General features: G+C 38.1%; 4 protein-coding genes across 8 annotated transcripts; 3 read left to right on the top strand and 1 right to left on the bottom strand.

The window, feature by feature from the left end:
* On the bottom strand, window positions 1-4,835 carry LOC114854722 (cytochrome P450 2J4-like). The gene is made up of 9 exons (XM_029149364.3): window positions 4,553-4,835; window positions 3,372-3,534; window positions 3,090-3,239; window positions 2,646-2,806; window positions 1,859-2,035; window positions 1,627-1,765; window positions 1,349-1,536; window positions 932-1,073; window positions 1-715 (listed from the first exon to the last, which is right to left on the bottom strand). The coding sequence occupies exons 1-9, from the start codon at window positions 4,751-4,753 to the stop codon at window positions 540-542; spliced, it is 1,497 nt and encodes a 498-aa protein (XP_029005197.1). The 5' UTR covers window positions 4,754-4,835; the 3' UTR covers window positions 1-539.
* A 758-nt stretch (window positions 4,836-5,593) lies between these two features.
* On the top strand, window positions 5,594-11,407 carry LOC114854726 (cytochrome P450 2J2-like). Of its 3 annotated transcripts, none has more exons than XM_055508411.1 (9): window positions 5,594-6,207; window positions 6,404-6,566; window positions 7,149-7,298; window positions 7,399-7,559; window positions 7,668-7,814; window positions 8,697-8,838; window positions 8,933-9,120; window positions 9,193-9,334; window positions 9,457-11,407. In XM_055508411.1, the coding sequence occupies exons 1-9, from the start codon at window positions 6,025-6,027 to the stop codon at window positions 9,630-9,632; spliced, it is 1,452 nt and encodes a 483-aa protein (XP_055364386.1). In that variant the 5' UTR covers window positions 5,594-6,024; the 3' UTR covers window positions 9,633-11,407. The 3 variants fall into 3 exon arrangements, with proteins under 3 accessions (XP_055364386.1, XP_055364387.1, XP_029005205.1); XM_029149372.3 differs by having other exon boundaries at window positions 5,596-6,207; window positions 7,638-7,814; window positions 9,457-9,963; XM_055508412.1 differs by lacking the exon at window positions 7,668-7,814 and having other exon boundaries at window positions 5,595-6,207; window positions 9,457-9,963.
* Window positions 11,408-11,990: 583 nt separating this feature from the next.
* Window positions 11,991-17,646, top strand: LOC114854729 (cytochrome P450 2J2-like). 3 transcript variants are annotated; one of them, XM_029149375.3, is made up of 10 exons: window positions 11,991-12,321; window positions 12,554-12,716; window positions 13,334-13,483; window positions 13,583-13,743; window positions 13,822-13,998; window positions 14,648-14,789; window positions 14,926-15,113; window positions 15,206-15,347; window positions 15,447-15,644; window positions 17,218-17,646. In XM_029149375.3, the coding sequence occupies exons 1-9, from the start codon at window positions 12,139-12,141 to the stop codon at window positions 15,620-15,622; spliced, it is 1,482 nt and encodes a 493-aa protein (XP_029005208.1). In that variant the 5' UTR covers window positions 11,991-12,138; the 3' UTR covers window positions 15,623-15,644; window positions 17,218-17,646. The 3 variants fall into 3 exon arrangements, with proteins under 3 accessions (XP_029005208.1, XP_040926473.1, XP_029005207.1); XM_041070539.2 differs by having other exon boundaries at window positions 15,447-15,649; XM_029149374.3 differs by having other exon boundaries at window positions 15,447-17,646.
* A 192-nt stretch (window positions 17,647-17,838) lies between these two features.
* Window positions 17,839-25,902, top strand: LOC114854728 (cytochrome P450 2J2-like). The gene is made up of 9 exons (XM_029149373.3): window positions 17,839-18,113; window positions 18,245-18,407; window positions 22,089-22,238; window positions 22,331-22,491; window positions 22,580-22,756; window positions 24,331-24,472; window positions 24,558-24,745; window positions 24,852-24,993; window positions 25,105-25,902. The coding sequence occupies exons 1-9, from the start codon at window positions 17,931-17,933 to the stop codon at window positions 25,278-25,280; spliced, it is 1,482 nt and encodes a 493-aa protein (XP_029005206.1). The 5' UTR covers window positions 17,839-17,930; the 3' UTR covers window positions 25,281-25,902.
* The last annotated feature ends 38 nt before the right edge of the window (window positions 25,903-25,940 follow it).

Here is a 25,940-nt window from a genome sequence, read left to right as displayed (position 1 = left end):
TCATAATATTCACATTTTCCTTTATTTCATATTTATTCTCTTTATTTGTGTGTGTAAGATGTCCCGCTTGCTCACATATACCTAAACTTAAAAATAAAAGCACAAAACATTTTGCAAGGGGGGAGGCATGACTCCCGAAAATATGCATATTACAGTTTATATACAGTACATACTATAACTTTAAAAATATACTAACAAGTCAAATCATGCAGTGCATACAAGATACTAAATCATTTTATTGTTGCACAATTTTTATCATTATTGGGCACTTTTTATGGAGAATATAGGATAAGCTGGACTCACAAAACCTGTTTTCTGGATAAATCACAAAACCTTTTGAGTAAAAGTATTTTGGGGCCTCATAATATGTCCTTTATGATCAGTATGTATTTTGACAGTATACTTAAAAATGAAAATCTTTATGATTCCCAAAATTTGAGTAATGAAAAGTAGAAGAGACTGTAGCTGTGTCAAAAATCAATATAAAAGTACAGTAATAAATTGTGTTGTGACACAGAGAGGCTTCACGTTGGGACATTTCATCGTGGTACAGCACAGAGGCGGTACGGTTTGGGACAGCGAGTCGCTCCCATCTTGAACTCCAGACTGGGCTGTTCTCCAGGAGCTGGTGAGAAGGAAAACCTCTGAAGGAGGGAGGTGAAGAAGAGGAACAGCTCCATCCTGGCCAGTTGTTCCCCGAGACACACACGCTTACCTGAGGACACACAACACAACATGAGCTGATTGACACAAAGGTTAGGAGACAAGAGAACAAGCTTCTATCTATTAACTACAGTATTTATTTAAGATTTGACAATAGTTAACACAGGCAAAAATAATTGATATATTGCTTTCATATTTATTTTGTTTATTCATTTTCATTGACCTTAAACGACCTGTAGCTGACTATTTAATATTTGCAGTGACTCACCTGCTGAAAAAGGAAGGAAGGCCTCATGCTTTCTAAATTTACCATCCTGGTCTAGAAAGTGTTGAGGGTTGAAGGAGTGTGGAGTATCCCACATATTCTGATCATGCAGGACAGAGTTCAGTGTGGCCAGGATAATCGTGCCCTGAAGAAACGTCAATCAAACGGAACTTAAGAACAGAAGCAGTTAACAAATGTATAATGAAACCTAATACATACTCAGTATATACAGTAGACAAAAATGTATCTTTATCTATTGTAAATTTAACATCAACATAACATCAATGCAATCTCTTCACTTCACATTTCCTAATTTTTTGCCAGGCATGAGTTTACAGAGTTAGCAAGATGGCAGTGCAGCAGAGGAAGGCAAAAGGTAAAGATGAAAAATATATATATATTGTAAATGTGAATCTGTACCTTTGGGATTGTGTACTTGTCAAAGGTGGTGTCTTTGCTTGTCATGCGCATCACATTAAGGGGAACAATGTTACCCAGTCTCTGGATCTCATGGATGACAGCATTAGTGTAGGGCATGTTGTCTCTGTCAGACACAGAAGGTTGTCTGGAGGAACCAACCACAGCATCTATCTCAGCCTGGACTCGCTCTGTTCACAGTGGAAACAGGAAACAGTGAATCTGTGAACTGTGTAATGTGTCAAGATGTTCAAGAGTAAACAAAAGGCAGACAAACACACCTTGTATGTGAGGGTAGTAGATCATGTACAACAGTCCCCAGTGTAAAGTAGTGGTGGTAGTTTCAGTTCCAGCACCAAACAGGTCCATTGTGCAAAAGCACAAATTTTTTAAATCAAAACCTGAATCCTCATCCTCCTTCTGTGTGAGAGACAAATGTAGTACAGCAGCCATTAGATGCTCTGCCATTTGAATCTTTACTGAAAATTTATACTCAGTAAAGTACAGACTCACCTCTCCCATTTCTATGAGGAAGGAGTCAATGTAATCTCTGGGTGAGGAGGGATCCAGGTTTTCTTTGTGCTCCTTGATCTTAAGTTTTATGAAGTCAGTTACCTCATCTACCAGAGTGAAGATCCTCTTGTGAGGTCCAGGCAGGTACATCATTAGCCAAGGTAATGCGTTGGCGACCTATGAAAACATGTTACAGGAAACAAAAGAAACAAAAAACAATTATGGTCTCTTACGCATTTAATTCAGTGTCTTATTTATTGCGTGTTCAAGAAGTACAATGTACAACACAAGACACTCACAAACCTACACAGGAGACCGAACATCATATGAAACCAAAAAGAACTCCACTTCTTTAACACTTCTCTCTCTAATGGGTAACACTGGTGTAGCTTTCAAGCTACAACCGCGTACACACCAACAAAGGGTCAAAAGAAAAGACATCACTTAAGTACTAACAGGTGGGTCAACTAATTACAGGCGGGAATGATCTCAGGTGATGACCCAACACAGAAAACCAGGAGCGCCTTTAGTGGCGTGAAGGCAGAATGTCACAAACATGGTGACTGTACAACATGACATGGTACTTGGATAGTGCAATTAAGGATAATTTAATATGATGTTATCAACAGACTACAGTATATACAGTGGAGTGAAGTTGATGTGCAAGTGGTCTGGGATGGGGGGACCTGTAAGTGGAAGCAATAGTCCTTTGGTTGGGAGGGTCAGCTGGGGGGAGTTGGGGCACTGTTCAATAGACTGAATGACATATTACAACAAAGAGACTCACCTGGAGCCACATACTTCCCTGTAGATATATTATGTCATTAAGGGTCTTTAGAATGTACTTGTATTGTTTGTCATTGTATTCAAATCTTTCCCCAAACACCAGGCAGCAAATGATGTTGGACACAGCATTGGTTATCAATGACTGGGTGTTGAAAGGTTCTCCTGTGAAATTTAAACAAAATGAATCAGAATCATCAGCACCAATTGCATCCGATCAGACTTCGTCTTTTCATTCCCTCATACCGAACAGTAATTATTAACATATCAGTTACAGGTAAATAAAGAGATACATGTTCAGGAGCAGCACACTCTCCTGCCATAAAAAGCAGGCGAAGTATACGCTACACTTCTGCGTTAAAACAATCTAATTTGCATTTGACAAAAATACGAATTATGGTGCACAATTCTACACAGCAAATTCAAAGGGATAAGATTAGCTCGGTACCTTGGTGAAGCGCTATAGCCTCAGTGAGGTAGTGACACTCCTGCTGGATGCACAGCTCCAGAGTCTTCTTACCCAAACCAAAGTTCCTGAGAGTGTGAAGAGCAAACCTCCTCTGCTGCTTCCAAGAAGAACCATTGGACATCACAAGACCTTTTAGGAACACAAAGCTTAAAATAATGTACGCTCAATCTAATTTTTAAGGCACTGGTACCTGTTAGTTTGAGGTTGTTGATGTACTAAATGATAACTAACTTTTAAAACAAAATAAAAATCCCACTATACCTTTATTCCCAACTATAGCTTCAAAAAATGGCACAATTGGTCTATCGGTGTAGTCCTCTCCATTGTCAACCAGGGCTTCTCTCATCAGTTTGTAGCCGTTAATGACCACAACCCTTCCACCAAACAGACGAAGGCTGAAAACATTTCCATATTTCTCTGCAAACTGAAAACGCAGAGCAGGTTAGAGACAATGTTTATTGATGATGTTGGTAACTGTCACTTTGAAATTGTAATAAATGCTTAAACCAAAGATCGCACAAACAGCCTTAGAAATAAACATCATTTGGCTGATGTAGTGCAGCTTATTTGTGCTTGTGTTTATATATATACATGTATATATAATTTGCACTTGGTTGTAACTTGGTTTCCTCAGCCACCTGATGGGAGCTAGGTGTTCATCGGGGAAACAATAATATACAAACATATATATGAAACATATATAAATGATCACTAAATTTGATAGATTTGATGTATTTATTAAAAACATAGTAGGACAGACATCATAAGACTTGATCCTGTTACGTTAGTGCGAATTGGAACTAGGGCCACGCTCACAGTGAGTGGGAGAAACAAAGGGAACCAGGCTGAGGACCCAAATGCGCTACCCACAGACACACATATTTAATATTAATGAATTTAATTATGAAAGACACAATGAAAATAAATGACAGATAAGAAAAAAATTAACGTCAACTAAAAATCACTGCCTAGCAGGAGTACCAACCAATGAGAAGAAATGAATTGAAAATCACTCTTAACACAGGCAAGATCTATATAACAAAACCTAAACAAGTAACAGACACAAACCAACCACAGAACAAATAAACCTTGATGCAGAAAAACAGGAACCACGATGGAAAGCATAGCTTGGAAAAATTAACCGACAACAAAGTGAACAAAACCTTGGTGAACCTAAATATAGAAGACAGAAAACGACATCAAAGCAGACAGGACCGAACCGAAAGCGCCTCCAACAGACCGGAGCGAAAACTAATAAAGCAATATTATACTTACATATGAGCAATGTTTGCACCTGTGTAAGATTCAATTTACATTGCGCGCATGATTAGTCACAGCGTCCGTCTTGTTTTCTTACTGTATGTACAACTACCGTAAACACTCGTACTCGCTTTCAGGCCTGTTTGAGCGTTTTCCACCGCACTCCTGTCCTCACACTGTACCTCAGTGAGCTGCAGGTGAAGTCTGGAGGGTCTGATGCGGTGAAGGTCTCCGATCACAGGCAGAGGCCGCGGACCAGGTGGGAAGTTCTTCGGAACTCTGTTCTTCCAAACATCGAACAACAGCAGAAAAACGAGCAGAAATATTAAAACACTGCTGCCATCTATCCAGTCGAAACCCAGAAAACTGTGTAAAGTCTCCATCTGCCCGTCGATTGAACTTTGACAAACAAACGATGTCGTAACTTCTTACAAAATAGTCCTTTCTGCTAAACCAAGGTTGGACTTCCTGTTTGCTTCCCTCGCCTTCAAAATAAAAAAGCGTATATCTTTCAGTGGAGAATACAGTAAGTTACTACCAATTAAATTATTAACAATTTACTACCAATTTACTCGCAAAACCCAATTTGAATAATAGCTATTTATTTTGTTGGAATTTATGTTAATACAGTATATATAAAGATTTATAACTATATAAAACATTTACCACTCAACACAAAAATTTAGCTGTGCAATGCTCCTTTAATATAAAACAACATTTAGCCAATTAATATAAAAACGTTTTTTATTAAAATCTTTTTCCTCTTTATTTCTTATTGCAAACCACATCTGTTTCATACACAAACAAAACCAATCTATCCTGGATGAAAAGTAGGCTCTGTTCTCAACACGCCACACGTATAAATACACTCAGCAACCAACTGGAATGTTTGCTTTTCATTTGACTCAAGTCCAGTGTTATATAACCCTGCTGGAGCCTCTTTGTCTGGTCTCCTCCACTCCTCTCCCAGATAATGGGTAAACTGGGCTAATGAATTAGTAGTTGGCTTTGTAATAGCAGACAAATGGGAAGAAAAAAAGAATGTGTCTCCTTTTCAAATTTGACTAAATATTACTGGTTGCTCTTCTTTCTCGCTCTATCTTGGATGTTTTGTTTTTGTTGCATTTCTACAGTTTCAGCTTATGTAACACCCCACTGTGTTCCTGCCATGTCTGTCCTGTTTGGACAGCCCTCATAGGCCCCTCATGGAGGAAAGGTGCAGCTGAGCTGATAAGCAAAAGTGTAGGTGGGGCAGGAAGCATGTACTGTAAGGACACTGACTTAAAGTTTACTTATATACAGCAGGGAGAGAAAGAGAGTCTTTGTGTCCTTCATCAGGGACGTGTCCTGGGTCTTATCGAGTGGCTTGAGCCACTGCCCATTTGTCTTCACAGTCCGAAGGTGTTTTTTTTTTACTCCACTCCAGGTTTTACCTTTCTTACTCACTCCCAAACAGCTGCAGCAAAGGTTCAAGCTCCAGTCTTGTTTTTTTTTTTACTTCAGATATCCCGAGAGGCCAACAGTGTTACATAACATCTGTGTTGCTGGAGCATTGCTGTCCAACCTCATGCTCTGTTCACACAGATACTACTCTGTGAGCAGCACATTTACTCTGTCTGTGTGATCACTCCTGCTTTTGAATTCAACAATCATCATGATCTCTCACACACTTTTTGGCTATATGGACTTGGCTGGTTGGCTCTTGGTTGTTTTTTTTTTGTTACTTTTGATTGATGTGGTTAAAAACTGGAGGCCCAGAAACTTTCCCCCTGGACCCTGGGCTGTGCCTTTTCTAGGAAACATCTTCACCGGCGTTGACTTCAAAACAATGGAGAAGGTGAGGTGAACAGGCATATGGAAAGTAAAGCTAGTCAATTTAATGCTGGGAGCTATGACACAATTTACAAACATAGATTTTGGTGATACAGTTTCTAATATAGAAACATCTTCATGATGACAATACCAGTGTCAGAATTCCATTTGGGTTAGAATGTCATCAAAAGTTCTCAGCAGACATTTGTGTTTAAACACAGCTTGCTGAGGAGTACGGCCCAGTGTTCAGCTTGAGAAGAGGCAGCCAGAGGCTGGTGTTTGTTTCTGGATACAAGATGGTCAAAGAGGCTCTTGTGAACCAGTTGGACTCCTTTGTTGATCGACCTATTGTCCCTCTCTTCAATGTTGTCTGGAAAGGCCTTGGTGAGTACAGTGATGGACACTGATGGATGGACTGATTGTATAAATAAATGTATGCTCCTCACAGTGTACAGTATGAGTCAGAAATATGTATATACTGCCTGAGGGGGCTGTCAAAACTTCTAAAAGAAGTTTAAATCAACATAACATTCATCAACATACATCATAGATTTTGTAACAGCGTGTTACAGGTAAACAGGTAAAATATAATAATGATATTAAAATATACAATAATAAAATAACAATAAATATGAATCTGACACACGCTGAACTATCCAACTTAACTGCCTATTGCAGAATAATGTCTAGAAGACGGTCTTAGCCTCTCTTATTATTTACACTTGTACTGTACCTGCTGGGTGCAGAGGTTCCTGGTGTGCATAGGTTTTTATAGATGCACAGCGTGAACCCAATCAAAGTCCCGTCTTCCAAATTTTGTAGTAGTAAAATTACGTTACGTCTAGCCAGAGGTAAACAAGGACAAACAGCATATCAAGTTATCAAACCATCTTGAATATTTGTGATTATTACAATATTAATATATAATATAAGTTTTACAGTCTAATGTTTGATGTAATTTTACAGGCATCGCTTTGAGCAATGGTTACCTGTGGAAGAAACAGAGGAAGTTTGCCTACACTCACCTACGTTACTTCGGAGAAGGGCAGAAGTCACTGGAGAAATCTATCGAGGTGGAATGTAGCTTAATTTGTGATGCCTTCAAAGACGAACAAGGCAAATACCTTTTTTTAATTTATGTGATTTTATACATCACTATACATCAAAATATTTTTAATATATAATTAACATAATTTTAACTGTCCCGTATTTGTAGGACAACCATTCAACCCTCACTACACTATAACCAGTGCAGTGAGTAATATCATCTCCTGTGTAGTCTTTGGACATCGCTTTGAGTACAGTGATCCAACCTACCGTAAAGTTCTAGAACTGGACAATGAGGCCGTAGTACTTGCTGGTTCTGCTCGTACTCAGGTAATACTTGTATAAACTGGTAGGATTTCACCACAAAGCCATGACAGTGTATGACCCAGAGTTTTGCCTTTCAAACAGCTCTATGATGCTTTCCCTGGTTTAATGAAGTACCTGCCTGGACCTCATCAGACTGTTCATGCCAACTATTTTGAGATCTTAAGTTTCTTAAGGAAAGAAATTGAAAAGCACCAGGAGGAGTGGAACCCAGATGACCCTCGAGATTACATTGACGTGTACCTGTCAGAGATGGAAAAAGTAACATTTTCCACATTTCGCTCTGTTAAATTCCTGCAATGTTTGTGGTGTTTATGCATATTCTATACATCTAATAACATTTGGGACATAGTTATTACTTAAAACTAAAGCTAAATTTCTAAAATTCCATTGAGGCTTGGATTCCCTTAAATCCCTGAAGGTCTGCTGTTGTATCTGAAACCAAGATGATAACAGCAGGTCTTTTAGGTAGGATCAGACTTCTTTGTCCTGTATGTTCTACAGGTGGTCAATTCGATTGCGATCTGTGAAATGTGGAACAAAATCAACAATTCAAACTTGTTGTGGTCTTTAAACCATTTGAACCATGAACAATTTTGCTTTGAAAAGGAATCATTATCCTGCTAAAACCGACCACAAACATCAGTAAATACAGTTTCAGAGAATGGCTGAACAAGTTTCCGACAAAAAATTGTCCAGATCACACTGCCTCCATGTTCACTAGACGATTTTACATCATCTTTGAGAACAAAATTTTTACTTGCCACCTAATATATTCCACCAACTAAGTGGATGATTGTTGACGACCGGATGATGATAATGACTCGCCTGATCAGTGTCTGTATTAGCTATTACAATACTATATTATAAAGCTGCATCTAAAAGTGAAGCGACATAAAAATTTACATGAGCTTATTTTACATAAGCTTACATAAGTTAGCCATGCGAAGACTGTTGACATAGAAAGGAACTAAATTTTAAGATTTCAATACAATCGTTTTCAATTTAACATAAGTTGGTCTAAAAGAAAATTTACTAAATTGCTACTCAATACTATGAAATTGTTTCAAAGCTGTTGTTAATGATAAAAAAGGAGCCAGACACTGTATAATTTAACAATAAATACTTTTGTTATGCCAACAGAAAAAATCAGATCCTCAGGCTGGATTTAACATTAAAAATCTGCAAATTTGCACCATTGATCTGATCGAGGCTGGAACTGAATCAGCTGCCACTACTTTACGCTGGGGCCTTGTATTTATGATGAACTATCCACATATCCAAGGTTAGTGTCTTAATCTCACTACACAGCTGTTTCAAACATGGACGACAATCACCTACGTGCTGTAGCTGTACTGTAAATCTACTTTAACTCTCAGAGAAAGTCCAAGCAGAGATCGACAGAGTGATCGGACAGTCTCGTCAGCCCACCATGGCCGACAGACCCAACCTGCCCTACACTGATGCTGTCATCCATGAGGTCCAGAGGATGGGAAACATTGTTCCCTTGGGATTCCCCAAAATGTCCAGTAAAGACACAATACTGGGAGGATACTTCATACCCAAGGTAGGAGATGATATGCCAGACTCAACCAGGATGAACATCAAGCTGTAATTTTTGTATCTTGTTGTTTTCCAGGGTACAAGTACTACGACAATTCTTTCATCTGTGTTGTTTGATAAGAATGAGTGGGAGACTCCAGATACCTTTAATCCTGAGCATTTCTTGGATTCAAACGGTCAGTTCCTTAGGAGAGAGGCCTTCTTTCCATTTTCAGCAGGTTTGTTTTATATTATTTTACTTTTATTAAAACTGTTTTGCTTAAAGGAATATTAGTAATTATAGCAGGAAAATCCATGATATATGAGGATTCTACTAATCTACAAGCCTGTTTCCACACAGGTAAACGTGTGTGTTTAGGGGAGCAACTGGCCAGAATGGAGCTGTTTCTTTTCTTTACATCACTCCTCCAGCGCTTCACCTTCCGTCCTGTCCCGGGGGAAATGCCCAGCTTGGAGGGTGTGCTGGGCTTCACTCAGTCCCCCAAGGCCTTCAGGACTCTTGCTGTGGCTCGCTGATGTTCACCCCAACTTTTAGTGAAAAGCATCTCCACCTTTTTTAGATTACTAAATCAAAGTGTGGCTATTGTGGAAAATATTAAAAGGCATAAGGCCTAGCAGCATAACAGTGCCACCTTAAGTATTTGACTTCAGAATAAACCAAATGTAACAGACCTTGTTTGTGAGGACTGTATATACAGTAGATAAATTTGTAGTTTACAGCACCTGTGAACTAAAACAAAAGCATGAGACGATGACAGCAGTCCTCTCTCCTCCTCCGCTTCAGTCAGACTTTTATTACTCAATTTTGTAATTGGACTTAAATCAAATAAATCAAAACCACACTGCAGTTACTGTCCCAAATTACTTGTTTCATATGCAAAATAAAATACATTTTCTTCATTCTGCTGATTGTCAGCATAAACAATTGCACCACTAAGTACTAAAATAAACCACTACCTTACTTGGCATGTCACTCAGTCTGCTTCATCTAAAGCAAAATGTTGAGTCTGGTGAAAGCATGAATATTCAAAAAAACTAATTACAATAACCAATGTACAGACATACAAAGGTTAGAAACAAACATTTTCTAACATATTTTAACATAGTAGGAGCCACAGAATGGAGGTAGAAGTCTGAAGAGATGCCAACAGGCATGCGATAGCCAGGCTAACCTAGCTAATTTAGCTGTGCTATACGGGCTACCTCATGTTCGAGTCGAACGCAGTACAGTACATTTGCCAAACAATAACCTGGGGGGATACATATCATTGCCAACCAACAATGATTTTCGGATGCACATATGTGCCTTTTGTGCTTCTATTGACCTGTAAACGAAAACAAAAGCATGAGACGGTGACAGCAGTCCAATTCTTTGATATCAAACCATACCATATCATGTTGTTTTACACATACAGTACATGTACATACACTATGGCCACACAACACAGTGCGTCACACAAAAAGCTTCTTTTAAGTTTTAAAAATGTACAGGTTATGTGTCTTTGTTAGATAATTAGCTGAGGCCCTTTGTCGTTGCAGACTTAGTTTCTTAGTAGTTGAGTGACAATACACTTTAATACTTGTGTGCCAGTTTAAAATTGACAATACTACACCATAAACAATATCCGAGAATTTGCATCATATTTTGGGAGAAATGACAAAAACACTTGGGTTGTGTTGACGTGTTGAAAGCAATAACTGCAAAAGGATATGGGGTGCCCTTTTAACATTTAACATTTAACATTTACATTTCGATTTTTTCACATTTAACTAAATGTGAGAAAACATGTTGTGTCATTTAGTTCAATGTGAAAAAAATAGTTATAGGTGCTCCTTTTACATTCGACACCCCAATATAGTAATTGCTATAGTGATTGGAAATGTTCATCGTTGTTGCTTCATCTTCAGTATGGTTCAGAGGATGAACAGAGGAACCATCAATTAAAAACACATTGTAACTATTGCATATCCTTTGTTTTTAATAGTGATATAATTGTATTTCTTTTTTGTTTAACGTTTACTAAATTTGAGTTGTGTTTACTAAATGTGAAGATTGATTATTACATACAAGATCCCTCAGTGAAAAAGAGCAGCGAAGCTAATGAGCAAAAGTTGATTGATATTATCGATAATAATCGATGACAGAATGATCGATAATGATTTTACGCTATTGATTAGTTGGGCTGCTCATTTTATGGCATAGCATGACAGCAAAAAAACGCAGCCGCAATGCATTTTGGGTGTTGTAGGATATGACCATTTTCTTCCACAATACATACAGTATTACTGCAGTTCTCCTTGTTTTCTTTTGACATAGGCCTATCAATGTAAATTTTTTTTGCACATTTTTGATGATAAAATGGAAACTTTTTGCTTGCTTTTCAGCGGTGAAGTATGACTTTAATCTGCAAGTAATGCAAAGTTCCAGTTGTGGCTTATAAATACTACAGTGATATGCGAGCATGTAAAAAGAAAACAGAGTCTCGAATGTAGTAGCGGTAACAAACGCTTTGTATCCATTACGCGAAGAAGCTTAATTAAGTGCTGCTGTGTAAAAAGTTAGTTTGTTACCTAATCTGTTTTGCCACAACTGGCGAGTGTCAGTTGGTTGTGCAATCATCTCTCTTTCGCTACAGTATATAGCAATGAACAGTGCCACCACAGAACAGCTCAACTTACAGTACAACAAAGCACACACTAAATGTAAAAACAGCAACTTACAGCGGCATTAACATATGAGGACATGTTTTTACTGGTTGTCACTGTTGTCTTAAATCCTGAAGGAGCCCAGGAGTCTCTGTAGAGTTCCCCCGTGTCTACCAGCAACCAGATATAAAAGGTTCAAGCTCCAGTCTTGTTTTTTTAACTTCAGACATCCCGAGAGGCCAACAGTATTACATAACATCTGTGTTGCTGGAGCATTGCTGTTCAACCTCATGCTCTGTTCACACAGATACTACTCTGTGAGCAGCACATTTACTCTGTCTGTGTGATCACTCTGCTTTTGAATTCAACAATCATCATGATCTCTCACACACTTTTTGGCTATATGGACGTGGCTGGTTGGCTCTTGGTTGGTTTTCTATTGTTACTTTTGATTGATGTGGTTAAAAACTGGAGGCCCAGAAACTTTCCCCCTGGACCCTGGGCTGTGCCTTTTCTAGGAAACATCTTCACCGGCGTTGACTTCAAAACAATGGAGAAGGTGAGGTGAACAGGCATATGGAAAGTAAAGCTAGTCAATTTAATGCTGGGAGCTATGACACAATTTACAGACATACATTTTGGTGATACAGTTTCTAATGTACACACAGTAAAATAATGAATGCAGCAGCATAGCATAGAAACATCTACATGATGACAATCACAATCTCAGAATTCCATTTGGGTTAGAAAGTCATCAAGAGTTCTCAGCAGACATTTGTGTTTAAACACAGCTTGCTGAGGAGTACGGCCCAGTGTTCAGCTTGAGAAGAGGCAGCCAGAGGCTGGTGTTTGTTTCTGGATACAAGATGGTCAAAGAGGCTCTTGTGAACCAGTTGGACTCCTTTGTTGATCGACCTATTGTCCCTCTGTTTGATGTTGTCTTCAAGGGTCTGGGTAAATACACTACGTACCAAAACATTACATATTACATATGTACAGTATATTCATAAATGAATTTTCCTCACTATGGAAATTATAACATGAATAATGTGTGATTCAACTTGAGGTTCATGTGGTGGAAATTTCCCACAAAGAGACAGATGAGAGAGTTGTCTTTTGTGTGATTTATTATAAAATTAAAGAAAAATAAAAATAGCTAACATAAAAAAGCTAACATAAAGTAATTCATAAATCATGTGACAACCGCATAGAATAAGAAAGAAACAATTTTTACATTACAGTTCATAAAAACTTAATTCAAATGCAACTTACTTAACATATATTTCAACTGACGTTAGATATAGATCTGACACGCAAGCTGAAATATTCAACCTAACTTCCTATTGCATAATATTGTGTAGAATAATACTAATACATCACTTTCACTGTGCCAATCAACACAGTTCTTCTTGCTAGTCTCAGTGAGTGAGAGAGTGATACTGTAACAAAGGATTTCTTAAGCAGCAACCACAAATTATGCTTAAAATACATTAATTAAAGTTTGTGCCGAGTCTTTGAGTTTGAAACAATTAGTGCAATAAAAGAATATATTGTTTAATGTAATTTCGCAGGCATTGCTTTGAGCAATGGTTACCTTTGGAAGCAACAGAGGAAGTTTGCCTACACTCACCTACGTTTCTTCGAAGAAGGGCAGAAGTCACAGGAGAAATTTATCAAAGTGGAATGTAGCTTCATTTGTGACGCCTTCAAAGACGAACAAGGCAAATACCTTTACAGTATATTTCTTTGGACTTAGTCACTATGGATTAAATTGTTTCTTCTAGTATGATTAACATGATTTGAACTAACCATACTCTTAGGACGACCATTCAACCCTCACTACACCATCACCAGTGCAGTGAGTAATGTCATCTGCTGTGTGGTCTTTGGACATCGCTTTGAGTACAGTGATCCAACCTACCGCAAGATTTTAAAGTTGGACAATGAGGCTATAATGCTCGCTGGTTCTGCTCGGACTCAGGTAATACTTCTCAAAACTGGTAGGATTTCACCACAAAGGCATGACAGTGTATGACCCAGAGTTTTGCCTTTCAAACAGCTCTATGATGCTTTCCCTGGTTTGATGAAGTACCTGCCTGGACCTCATCAGACTGTTCATGCCAACTATGCTGCAATCATGAATTTCTTAAGGAAAGAAATTGAGAAGCACCAGGAGGAGTGGAACCCAGATGACCCTCGAGATTATATTGATGTGTACCTGTCAGAGATGGAAAAGGTTTAATTTGCTACATAATAGTTTGTTAATGGTTGAGGTTTCATTCCAAGCTGCATCTTTTCTGCATTTTTACGCATCACTCTAACAGCATTTCAGATCTTCGTTATTTATGCTTATTTTTTAATATTTTACCACTTTAAGTTTGACCAAAATTAATTCACTAGCATTTAAATCAATCAAATAAAACTAAACTTTGTGATTAATTAATCACAAAGAAAAAAGCCTAAAACAACTACAGTGCACGCTACAGTATTATGTCACCAAATAACAATAATTGTTTTTATACAAACAGAAAAGAAATGGATGATGATACTGACTGATCAGTGTGTATTGGCTGTTACAATACTATATTATAAGCTGTATCTAAAAGTGAAGCGACTTAAACTTTTACATAACATACAACTTTTTTTCAATTGCAATAAACCATGATTTTAAGTTAGCCATGCTAAGACTGATGACATAAAAAGGAACTAAATTTTAAGATTTTACTAGAATCTTTTTCAATTTAATATAAGTTGGTCTAAAAGAAAGTTCACTAAGGTGCTATTCAATAATATGAACTTTTTTTTTAAAGCTATTGTTAATGATAAAAAAATGAGCTAGACACTTCTGTATAATGTAACAGTAAATACTTTTGTTATGCCAACAGAAAAAATCTGATCCTCAGGCTGGATTCAACATTGAAACCCTTCAGATTTGCACCATTGATCTGATCGAGGCCGGAACAGAAACTACTGCAACCACTTTACGATGGGGCCTTGTATTTATGATGAACTATCCACATATCCAAGGTTAGTGTATCCACATATCCAAAGTTAGTGTCTTCCTTTCATTAGACATAGAATTATTTTTCTTAAACTGCAGCAGTTTTAATAATGAGGGAAAATCACTTGCCTGCTGTAGCTGTAAATCTACTTTAACTCTCAGAGAAAGTCCAGGCAGAGATCGACAGAGTAATCGGACAGTCTCGTCAGCCCACAATGGCCGACAGACCCAACCTGCCCTACACTGATGCTGTCATCCATGAGGTCCAGAGGGTGGGAAACATTGTTCCCTTGGGATTCCCCAAAATGTCCAGTAAAGACACAGAACTGGGAGGATACTTCATACCCAAGGTAATGGACAATACACCGGACTCCAGGAAGAATATCAAAACGCAAACCTTTGTACTATATATTATTTATATACAACTCTTGTTGTTTTCCAGGGTACAAGTACTACGACAATTCTTTCATCTGTGTTGTATGATAAGAATGAGTGGGAGACTCCAGATACCTTTAATCCTGAGCATTTCTTGGATTCAAATGGTCAGTTTCGCAGGAGACAGGCCTTCTTTCCATTTTCAGCAGGTTTGTTCTATTGTATATTCTTCTACTTTCATTCATCATCAGCAGGAACATGCACTATAAATGAGGACTCTACTCACCTACAAGCCTGTTTCCACACAGGTAAACGTGCATGCATAGGGGAATATCTGGCCAGAATGGAGCTGTTCCTCTTCTTCACCTCGCTCCTTCAATGCTTCACCTTCCGTCCTGTCCCTGGGGAAATGCCCAGCTTGGAGGGTGTGATGGGCTTCAGCCAATCCCCCAAGGCCTTCAGGATGCTCGCTGTGCCTCGCTGATGTTCTCCACAACTTTTATTGTGTATTGTATATAAAATCTCAATTTTTTTTACATTATTAAATCAACCATATTGGCAAGTGTCATAAATATTAAAAGCCCTACAGTAAATAATGTAGCAGCACAATCAAATCTGTAGCTGCAGAATAAACAAATACAGTAGGTTCTCTCAAAATTAAATGCATTCTTTCCAAAATATTTTAGTGACAAGCTGAGGTCTATTTTACCATTGCAGCATCCATGGCCCTGCTGCTGTTGAAAAATGATAAAATTATGAAATTATGATAATGATAAGACTATTTACAGTAAGCATAAGTGACAATACGGTTTACTGTAGTGCCTGTGTGTCTTTTTAGCATTGGTAACTGTATAGTATGAATGCACACCATTAAGCCTTAGTTATACATTTTATATAAAGTAAAAAAGTCATTCAATAACTCAGTGTGATTATTAGTATTTATTAGATTATTAGTATAATACGGTATAATTCATAATTACCAGTACTTTAACAGTTTTAATTAAAATATTTATTAGGGTGTCACTGTCATAATATTGTTTGTAAAATGTAAGTAAATGATTTAAAGATCTTTTATTTATATGAGAAACTAGGCTGAGACACATACTAAAATCCATTTGTAATGTTCTGGCCCAAGTAATTAAAACAAACCTTGTAAACCCAGAGTTTACATTTGTAACAGTTGAAAGATGAATTTCGAGCCACAGCCGAGATCGACTAATGTTGCAGATGATCAACAGTACAAATAACAAGGACAGTCACAACTTTCAGTAATAACAGGGTCACTACTTACTGTAGGCGACTGTCCTAGAATGACTGTTAACTGTAAATGTGTGTTTGCATGTGTCTGTGTGTACTTGTATTTGCATCGATGTGAGAACCAGAAAAAAAATTCTACCAAGGTGAGGACATTTTTAGAAAGTGAGGGCAGTTTACCGTTTTCATAACTTTGAAGACCTGTTAAAGGGGTAAGATGTGGTTTTAGGGCTAAGGTTAGAGTTAAGTTTTTGTTAGCATTAGTGCAAGAGTTACACGTTTGCCTTAGCTGTGATGGTTAGGGTAAGGTACTGTAGGGGACTAGGGAAGGCATTGTGTCGATGGTGAAACCCCACTTTTATGCAACCTCAAGGATGGGTGTGTATGTGTGTGTACCTAGTATTTATGTACATAAAAGTGGGTACCAAAAACCTTGTTTTTCTACCAAAGTGGGCACCTATGGCCATTTGTGGGGACCCACAGCTTTGAAGGCCTGTTTGAGGGTCAAGATAGACTTTTAGAGCTATGGTTAGAAGAAGATTTCTTTTTAGAATAAGAGCAGGGGTTATGGCTTTTTATTATGAGAGGCGGTATACTCTCCAGCTTTGAAACCAATCACTGATCGCATTCGGTTGACTCTTGGCCCACGCCTGGATGAATTAGGGATGCCGTGTTTTAAGTTAGGCATCTAGGCTTCCATGTAGGCCACAACAGACTTTCCCTGTTTGAGCATAGATACGAAAGAATCAAAGTAATAATAATAATAGTTAAACTTTATTTATCCCACTTTGGGAAAATTAATCTTTAATCTAATCTTTTTTCCAGCACTGGGGAGTTAGTGTAAAGTGTCTTGCTCAAGGACACACCTGGTGCCACAGGGTGGCTTAAACCTGGGACCTTCTGCCTCTGGGCCAATCCTCTATCTACTGAACTACCAGGCCACCAGACCACAAAGTATAGGAATGTACCTAAAGAATTACGCAAGCTTATCATCAAGAGGATATGCAATTTTGTAAGACTTTGTAGTTTTACTGTGGAATTATACAGTATGTGTCCTTACCATGTTGTGTGAAAGCAGCATATACATCCAAACGTCCAAGCTCCAGCCTTGTTTTTAAATTTTTAACTCCTAAAATGTTTAAAATGTTAAATGAATGTTTATTGACTTGTGTTCAAACTGCTGTGATATTTTTTATTGTATCAAACTAATACTGCCAAGCTTAAACAATAAACAGCAAAATACTGCTTTTAACAAAAACACCTTCATCATTGTGTCTATATTTTTGTAAGCTTGTGCCAATTTCTGAAATATGTTTCTGAAACCGTTTGTGTGTTCATAACGTATGTTGTGTAAAGGCAGCAACCAGATCCCAAAGTTCAAGCTCCAGTCTGTTTTCAAATGCAGGCATTCCAAGAAGTGAACAGTGTTACATAACACTTGTGTTGCTGGAGCCTCCTGCTCTGTTCACACAGACATGAGTCTGTGAGCAGCACTTTCAGTCTGTGCAATCTCTCCTGCTTTGTATTCAACAATCACCATGATCTTTCAAGTACTTTTTGGATATATGGACGTTGCTGGTTGGCTCTTGGTTGCTTTTCTATTGTTACTTTTAATTGATGTGGTTAGAAACTGGAGGCCTAGCAATTTTCCGCCTGGACCCTGGGCTGTGCCTTTTCTAGGAAACATCTTCATTGGAGTTGACTTCAAAACAATGGAGAAGGTGAGGTGACAACAAATAGCAATATTTATTTAATATTAAAACAATTATAGTTGCAGGACAGGTTTTACACAGGTCTTTGGCACTGTTGTTGACAGGCATTCCTCCTCAAATCATTTTTTTTTCCAATGCAGCTTGCTGAGGTGTACGGCCCAGTGTTCAGTCTGAGAAGAGGCAGTGAGAGAATGGTGCTTGTTTCGGGATACAAGATGGTCAAAGAGGCTCTCGTGAACCAGCTGGACTCCTTTGTTGATCGACCTATTCTCCCTCTCTTTGATGTTGTCTACAATGGTCTGGGTGAGTACAGTGTCACTGGCGCTGTCCAGACCAAAACCTTTCCCCCTTTCTCATTAGGCACGCCCAGCAGCATGGTCACGCCCACTTTATGTTTTTCTCCTAATTATCAGTGGATTAAACTCACCTGTGCCTGCCGTTCTGCCACCTCATATGAACCCATTACGCTGTATGTTCATGCAGTCGTGCTATGTCTCCTACATATTTTGTGTAAGTGCAGACTTTGTAAAATATCTGGCAACCTCCACTAAACCCTATTATCTAAAGTATTAAAATACTTTAATGAAATGCCGAGTCAAAAACAGCCAAATTTGTGAACACAGCTTCCCATCACTAATTTGTTGTGTTCTCTTCTGAAGCTTCTGGATCTTCCTCATCATCACTACTATCTGATTTTTCCTCTATCCTTACAGGAGGAGTTCATTAATCCTCCTCCTCATCATCATCATGTTCTTCTAACTGCTTCATATGACTAGCATTACCATCCAGAATCATGTTCATACAGTAGCCTCTTTGACACTGTAACATCTTACGATCTAAAAACACAAATACAGTATTTGTATACATTGGGCTTTTGAAGAAAATCTTACACTGATGCTGTAGAGGGCTCAAAATCTCATGTATCAATTAATTTATTAACAATCCAAGTCAGTACTTTTTGAATGTAAATCTTTTAAGGTAGAGGGTAAACTGTCTCCAAGTTACTCCAGCAGATGATGAGCTTGTGGTAACAATCCCCCAGAAACACCAGGATTGATTCCAGCTTGGATGGGTAATGGATATTGAAGCAGTAACAGCTCCCAAACGTCATGCAGCGGGAAGAAATTATGAGAGGGAATATTTTTGTGTACAATTCTTTAAAAACATTTAGCATGAATCGTCTCGATGAGAAAAAATACAGCCCTGATACAAAATACAGTATGAAGTACATTATTTGACCATTAAACAAATTAGTATAGTATAGTATATAAGTATAATATTTTTAAGCTGATACAAAGTGTGGGTACTGTACAGTAGATATGATTTCATGCAGGCTTAGAAGAGAAAAATGAGAATTTTTATTACTAATTACATAATACTTGGCATGAAGTACATTGCTACATAAAAAAAACTAATGGAACAAGATAAATGAGGCTCATCACTTTTGAACAGCTGCACGTAGCCAGATAACGATGAAATTTCTGACCTCAGCATCGAATTCTCAGGCTGAAAAATGCAACACTCACCCCTGTGCCTACCCTGACCTACATCCCTTGGGTTGACAGTCTCACAAAGTGCAGAGGCCGCTTTCTTTTGAACAGCTTTAAATAGACAGAAACCACTCCAAGAATTCCATCAAGGAGGTTGCTACCTCTGTTTAGTTAACAAAGGTAACAAGAAGTTCCAGTTAAATGGCTTGACCAGAAAGTTTAGACATATCAGTATAGATAGCAGCATCAGATCCTTCGTACTGCTTGAAGCGTCTGTTCAAAAGCAAATAAGTAAACCACTTATTCTTTTTAACTCTTCTTGTTTTAGGTATAGTGCAATATCATGGCAACTCAGGGTGGGGACCAGGCTGGCAAATGTGAAATGATTTCAGAGCATTGAAAACAGAGTTAACCTTTATACCTTTGATGTCTCGATTGTCCTTAGCATGTTGACCATTAATAGTAGCAGTGTTGCCAGATTGGAAATGAGGAAATGTTGCAAAATCAATTTAAAAATATGGTATTTTCGGCCAAAAAACAGTATTGTATGAATTAATGACAACTTTAAAAATCACATTTAAAATTTAAAAGTACCATAAATTTAAAAATAAACACATTTTATGTGCACATAACTTAAAGAAATAACACAAAGGTTTAGTTAAGTGAATTAAACAATTTATTTTTAAGTTTTTGAGCTTGCGTCCAACGCAGCGTCTAACATCCATACAGGCCGATAAAGCTGCTTGGTTTGCTTACTAGAATCTTTTCTTTTACTAGTTTGCTTCGGTTCTGAACTTATGTTTGCTTTTTTTATGGTGATGCTGGATGTACGGCGCAATTGTACAAACAAAAACCAGCAGCTAATTGAACCAATCATGAGCGCTGCCGATGTGATTGACAGAGAGAGGACCCAACCAGCTATGCATGAACACAATTTCTTATGATGTGCGCATCAATCAGAACGACATCAAAAGATAAAAAGCTGTGTCAAAACTATTGTACATTCGCTCTACACTTGTACATTCTACATTGTAGGTCATATAAAAAAATCATATAAAAAATAACTATCATATCTTGCAACACTGAACAGCAGAATTATAACTTCCAGGTGTGCACTGGGGACCACATACATTTTTTCTGTACCAGCAATGGTCAGACTTAGAGGGGACGGAGCCAGCTGGCTGAAGCGCAACTGCTCAGTCCGCCATTGTTTTTTCATGCATACACCTACAGCACTAATTTTCAATGGCCGGACGACCTGCTCTGAATTATTATAGGATATTATTGTTCTATAGTGTTAGAATAACAAAACGCATTTTCTACATACTTGTAACAAATAGTGATGTGAAACAAAAACGAAATTGATCTTACCAGTGTCTCAAGTGGTTATGTTGATTCTCGATCTTCCTGTCAAGGTGTTAGCAGGTGTAATGGAAAAATTTTACCTTAGTGCTGTTTCTTATCCAACACACTCGTCATGTGCTGGTTAGGTACAATACTGAACATTCTTACACAAACAAATAATCTCTTGTGCCCTGACGTACATCAAGTCTAAACATCTGATGTTCCATTTGACTGATTAATAATTTATGATATATGTTTGTCTTTTACACCCGGACTCTGGCTCCTTCCTATCTGACTCCCCTCCAGACCCAAGGCTGTTAAAGCGAAAGCATCTTGTCTTGGAAGCTCGGTGTTCCTTCCTTTGGATAACAAGACATAACGATGCAGAAGTGAGAAAGCAAACATTCTCACTCACAGCAAGATAAGGTGGCGCAAACAATTTCATTGCTGCAGAGAGACATTCCACCAGAGCCAGAGAAAGGGGTTAAAAGGCAGAAGCAACTTGAGGATCGTGGGCTCTTTGCATCACACCTTCGTGGTGTGTGCACTGATCTCCCCAACTGGTTTTTGGTTTGTTGATGTGCACGATCAACATCCATGCTTTTTATTTGCTTTCCCCATTATTTTTATTTTCTTTATTATTTCAATAAATCGCACAAAAGGACAACTCTCTCATCTACTTCTTTATGGAAAATTTCAACCACACAGGCAAAGCAAATGGGCTCCCACACCACAAACTGACCAAGAACTTTGCCAAGCTGGCCACTATCAAAATATTTATATCACAATATACGCTCTTAGTGAATGAATGTGTTGCGGACAGACTCACCTTAAGAAGTTGGACCCAAATGCAGAGACGACAGGATTGAGAGTCAAATTTCAATAAAGTTTAATGTAACAAAAACATCACAGCAAAAAACTGGAATAAATAGCATTGGAGTAACAAACAATGCTCAATGCAAGAACTAAAACTAACGCAACATAGCTACAATACTTATAGGAGCATACTGTAGGAATACTTCTAACCCTGAAGAAAATGTATTTAAACATATTTACCAAACATCCTGATTGTCTCTAGAAAGAACCAAAATTGCAACAGCAATTCTGCTAATCATTCATCTTTTTTTAATAACTGATGTAATGTTGACAGGCATCTCCTTAAGCAATGGTTACCTGTGGAGGAAACAGAGGCAGTTTGCCAACACTCACCTACGTTACTTTGGAGAAGGCAAGATGTCGCTGGAGAAATATATCGAAGTGGAATGTAGCTTTATTTGTGAAGCCTTCAAAGACGAACAAGGCAAATACCTTCTACTTAATCTGACTTTATACAAGTGTATGTGTAGGTGTTTTTTCTAGAGTGATTAACATTTGAACTAACCATACTCTTAGGACGAGCATTCAACCCTCACTACACCATCACCAATGCAGTGAGTAATGTCATCTGCTGTGTGGTATTCGGACATCGCTTTGAGTACAGTGATCCCACCTACCGCAAGGTTCTAGAACTGGACAATGAGGCTATAGTGCTCTCTGGTTCTCTTCGGACACAGGTACTGTATTTCTTCTCTAAACTGATGTGATTTGGTAATGAAGTCATGACAGTGTACAGTATGACTCAGAGTCTTTCTCCTTCAACAGCTCTATGATTTTTTCCCTGGTTTGATGAAGCACCTGCCTGGACCTCACAAGACTGTTCAGGCAAATTATTTGGCGATCTTAAATTTCTTAAAAAAAGAAATCGAGAAGCACCAGGAGGAGTGGAACCCAGATGACCCTCGTGATTACATTGATGTGTACCTGTCAGAGATGGACAAGGTAACGTTTTTTAAGTTTCTGCCACTAACAAACTGTACTGTAGTTCTATGCAGGAAGTTGTAAATTAACATAAAAAATCATCTTCGGCAGTCACTAGGTTGCCTGGGCCAGTTATGAAGAAGGTTGGGTATTCAGTGACCAAACGCTTAAAGCAGCACATTCCCAGATGTGGCATTTCAGTATATTATAGCCTCTGCTTGTATCACTTTCTAGACATACTGTTATGTAGTCATCTCAAAGGCTATGGGGTGCCAAATGTAAAAGGAGCACCTATAACTAGTTTTCTCACATTTAACTAAATGACACAACATGTTTTCTCACATTTAGTTAAATGTGCAAAAGTCTAAATGTAAATGTTAAATGTTAAATGTAAATGTTAAATGTAAATGTTAAATGTAAATGTTAAATGTAAATGTTAAATGTAAATGTTAAATGTAAATGTTAAATGTTGGCCGAGTGTAAAACTGAATATTCATGAATGGGCAAGTAGACTCCATCCCTACCTTTAAACAGCGCTGGTCTCAGATCAGAGACGCGAACTCAAACACGTCAACAGTACGCATAGCTCCGCCCACATCTGATCTGGAAACTTTTGTTTTTAGCCTGGACGTAACTTCGGCTAGCTAGTATAGTTAGCCAACTAATTCTCCACCGGCGCCACAGAATTATTCTTTTTAAACCTACTTGACTCCTCATTAATGGTATTTACGACAGAACGGCAGTTTGAAGCGGAGCCTCAGCCCGCACACCTGCCGTTACAGCTCGTTCAATCTCCCCCAACGGGAGGGAGTCGGAGCTGGCGGCCATGATGGCTTCGACTTCAGGCTTCGCTCCAGTATTTTCGTGCACCGATCCAGAGTCAGATGTGGGCGGAGCTATACTGTTTGACGTGTTTGAGTTCGCGTCTCTGATCTGAGACCAGCGCTGTTTGAGGGGTAGGGATGGAGTCTACTTGCCCATTCATGAATATTCAGTTTTACACTCGGCCAACATTAACATTTACATTTAACATTTACATTTACCATTTAACATTTACATTTAACATTTACATTTAACATTTAACATTTAACATTTAACATTTAACATTTACATTTAACATTTAACATTTAACATTTAGATTTAACATTTAACATTTAGATTTAACATTTACATTTATATTTAACATTTACATTTATATTTAACATTTACATTTAGACTTTTGCACATTTAACTAAATGTGAGAAAACATGTTGTGTCATTTAGTTAAATGTGAGAAAACTAGTTATAGGTGCTACTTTTACATTTGGCACCCCATAAAAAGGCAACATGCAACAAATGGAGTTAAGGAGTAAGGAGTGAGAACTCCTTAATTGTATGATTGAAACTAGAGCGACATCAATCCAAAGCAAAAGATCACCAATGCACTGGTGCAAGTTACTGTACCATGAGTTTTCACCAGCCTGTTTCATTATAGGCTATAATATATATTTTACTGGGAAGTTACAGTGGGATAATATAAATACATCCAGAATTTGGCCTAAGGCAAGTCGCTTCTGTCTAATGTCACCAAACAGTAATTTCTGTTATGCTACCAGAAAAAATCAGATCCTCAGGCGGGGTTTAACCTTGAAACCCTGAAGTTCTGCACCATGGACATGATTGAGGCTGGAACAGAAACATCTGCTACCACTTTGCGCTGGGGGATCATATTTATGATGCTCTACCCAGAGATTCAAGGTTAGTCACAGTATCGGTTGCAGCAGTTTGAACATGAAGAACAATCACTTGCCTTCTGTAGCTTTAAATCCACTTTAACTTTCAGAGAAAGTCCAAGCAGAGATCGACAGAGTGATCGGACAGTCTCGTCAGCCCACAATGGCCGACAGACCCAACCTGCCCTACACTGATGCTGTCATCCATGAGGTCCAGAGGGTGGGAAACATTGCTCCCTTGGGATTCCCGAGAATGGCCAGTAAAGACACAACATTGGGAGGATACTTCATACCCAAGGTAATAGACAATACACCGGACTCTGATGATACCCCGACTCAACCAGGATGAACATCAAGCTATAAAATAAGTACTTTACTAAAAAAGTCTCATTACTTGGTACTAGGGTACAGCTACCACCATGGTCCTTGCATCTGTGCTCCATGATAAGAATGAGTGGGAGACTCCAAACACTTTCAATCCTGAGCATTTCTTGGATTCAAACGGTCAATTCTGCAAGAGAGAGGCCTTCTTGCCGTTTTCAGCAGGTTTGTTCTATATTCTTCTACTTTTCATTACTTACAAGAACAGTTACTAATCATAGCAGGAACATACAGTATGACAGATGAGGACTAACCCAAGAGCTTGTTTCCACACAGGTAAACGTATGTGTATAGGGGAACATCTGGCCAGAATGGAGCTGTTCCTCTTCTTTACGTCGTTCCTCCAGCGCTTCACATTCCGTCCTGTCCCTGGGGAAATGCTCAGCTTGGAGGGTGTGCTTGGCTTCACCCATTCCCCCATGGAGTTCAACACACTCGCTGTGCCTCGCTGATGTTCTCCTGCCTAGGATCTCCACAATTATTTAAGATTACTGAATCAAATAAACAAATTTGAAGATGTGACAGCTGGAGACATCCGGCGAATTTCTGGAGAGGCTTAAAACTATATTGTTATATATAAAAATCGACAAGATTAAAATTCATAATAATTAGAAATTTTAATTTGCAAGCATTAGTTAACACTAGTTAAAATAGTAGAGAAGTAATTAAATAGACATATTTTGTGTATAAAAAATGTCCATAAAAAAAATGAAACCTTAAAAAAATATTTGATAATTTGTTGTCAAACTACATTAACATGTTCATTATATTAAACTGATACTACCCAGCTTAAACAATACATGTAGATAGCAAAAAAATGCTTTTAACAAAAACTGCTGCAGTTTAGTCTGTACTGTACTTCTGTAAGCTTGTTTCATTTTCTGAAATTTAACAGTTTGAGGAAGGACGTAGGTCGGACCTTGAGATGACTTCTTTTCAACCAAGGTGAACTTATTAGATTAACAAACGTTAAATTGTTGTTGGGCCTGCATTGTTTTGTTTTGTTTTTAGCAGGTTTGTAATATACAGTACTACATTTGCTCTAGTCTAATAAAAAATAACAGTTTTCATGCAGCTTTTTGACTTTTATTGTATTGAATTGTTTATTCAGC

Source organism: Betta splendens, chromosome 4 (genome assembly GCF_900634795.4).
Source record: "Betta splendens chromosome 4, fBetSpl5.4, whole genome shotgun sequence".
Taxonomy (NCBI): domain Eukaryota; kingdom Metazoa; phylum Chordata; class Actinopteri; order Anabantiformes; family Osphronemidae; genus Betta; species Betta splendens.
This window is presented reverse-complemented; position numbering and strand designations above follow the sequence as displayed.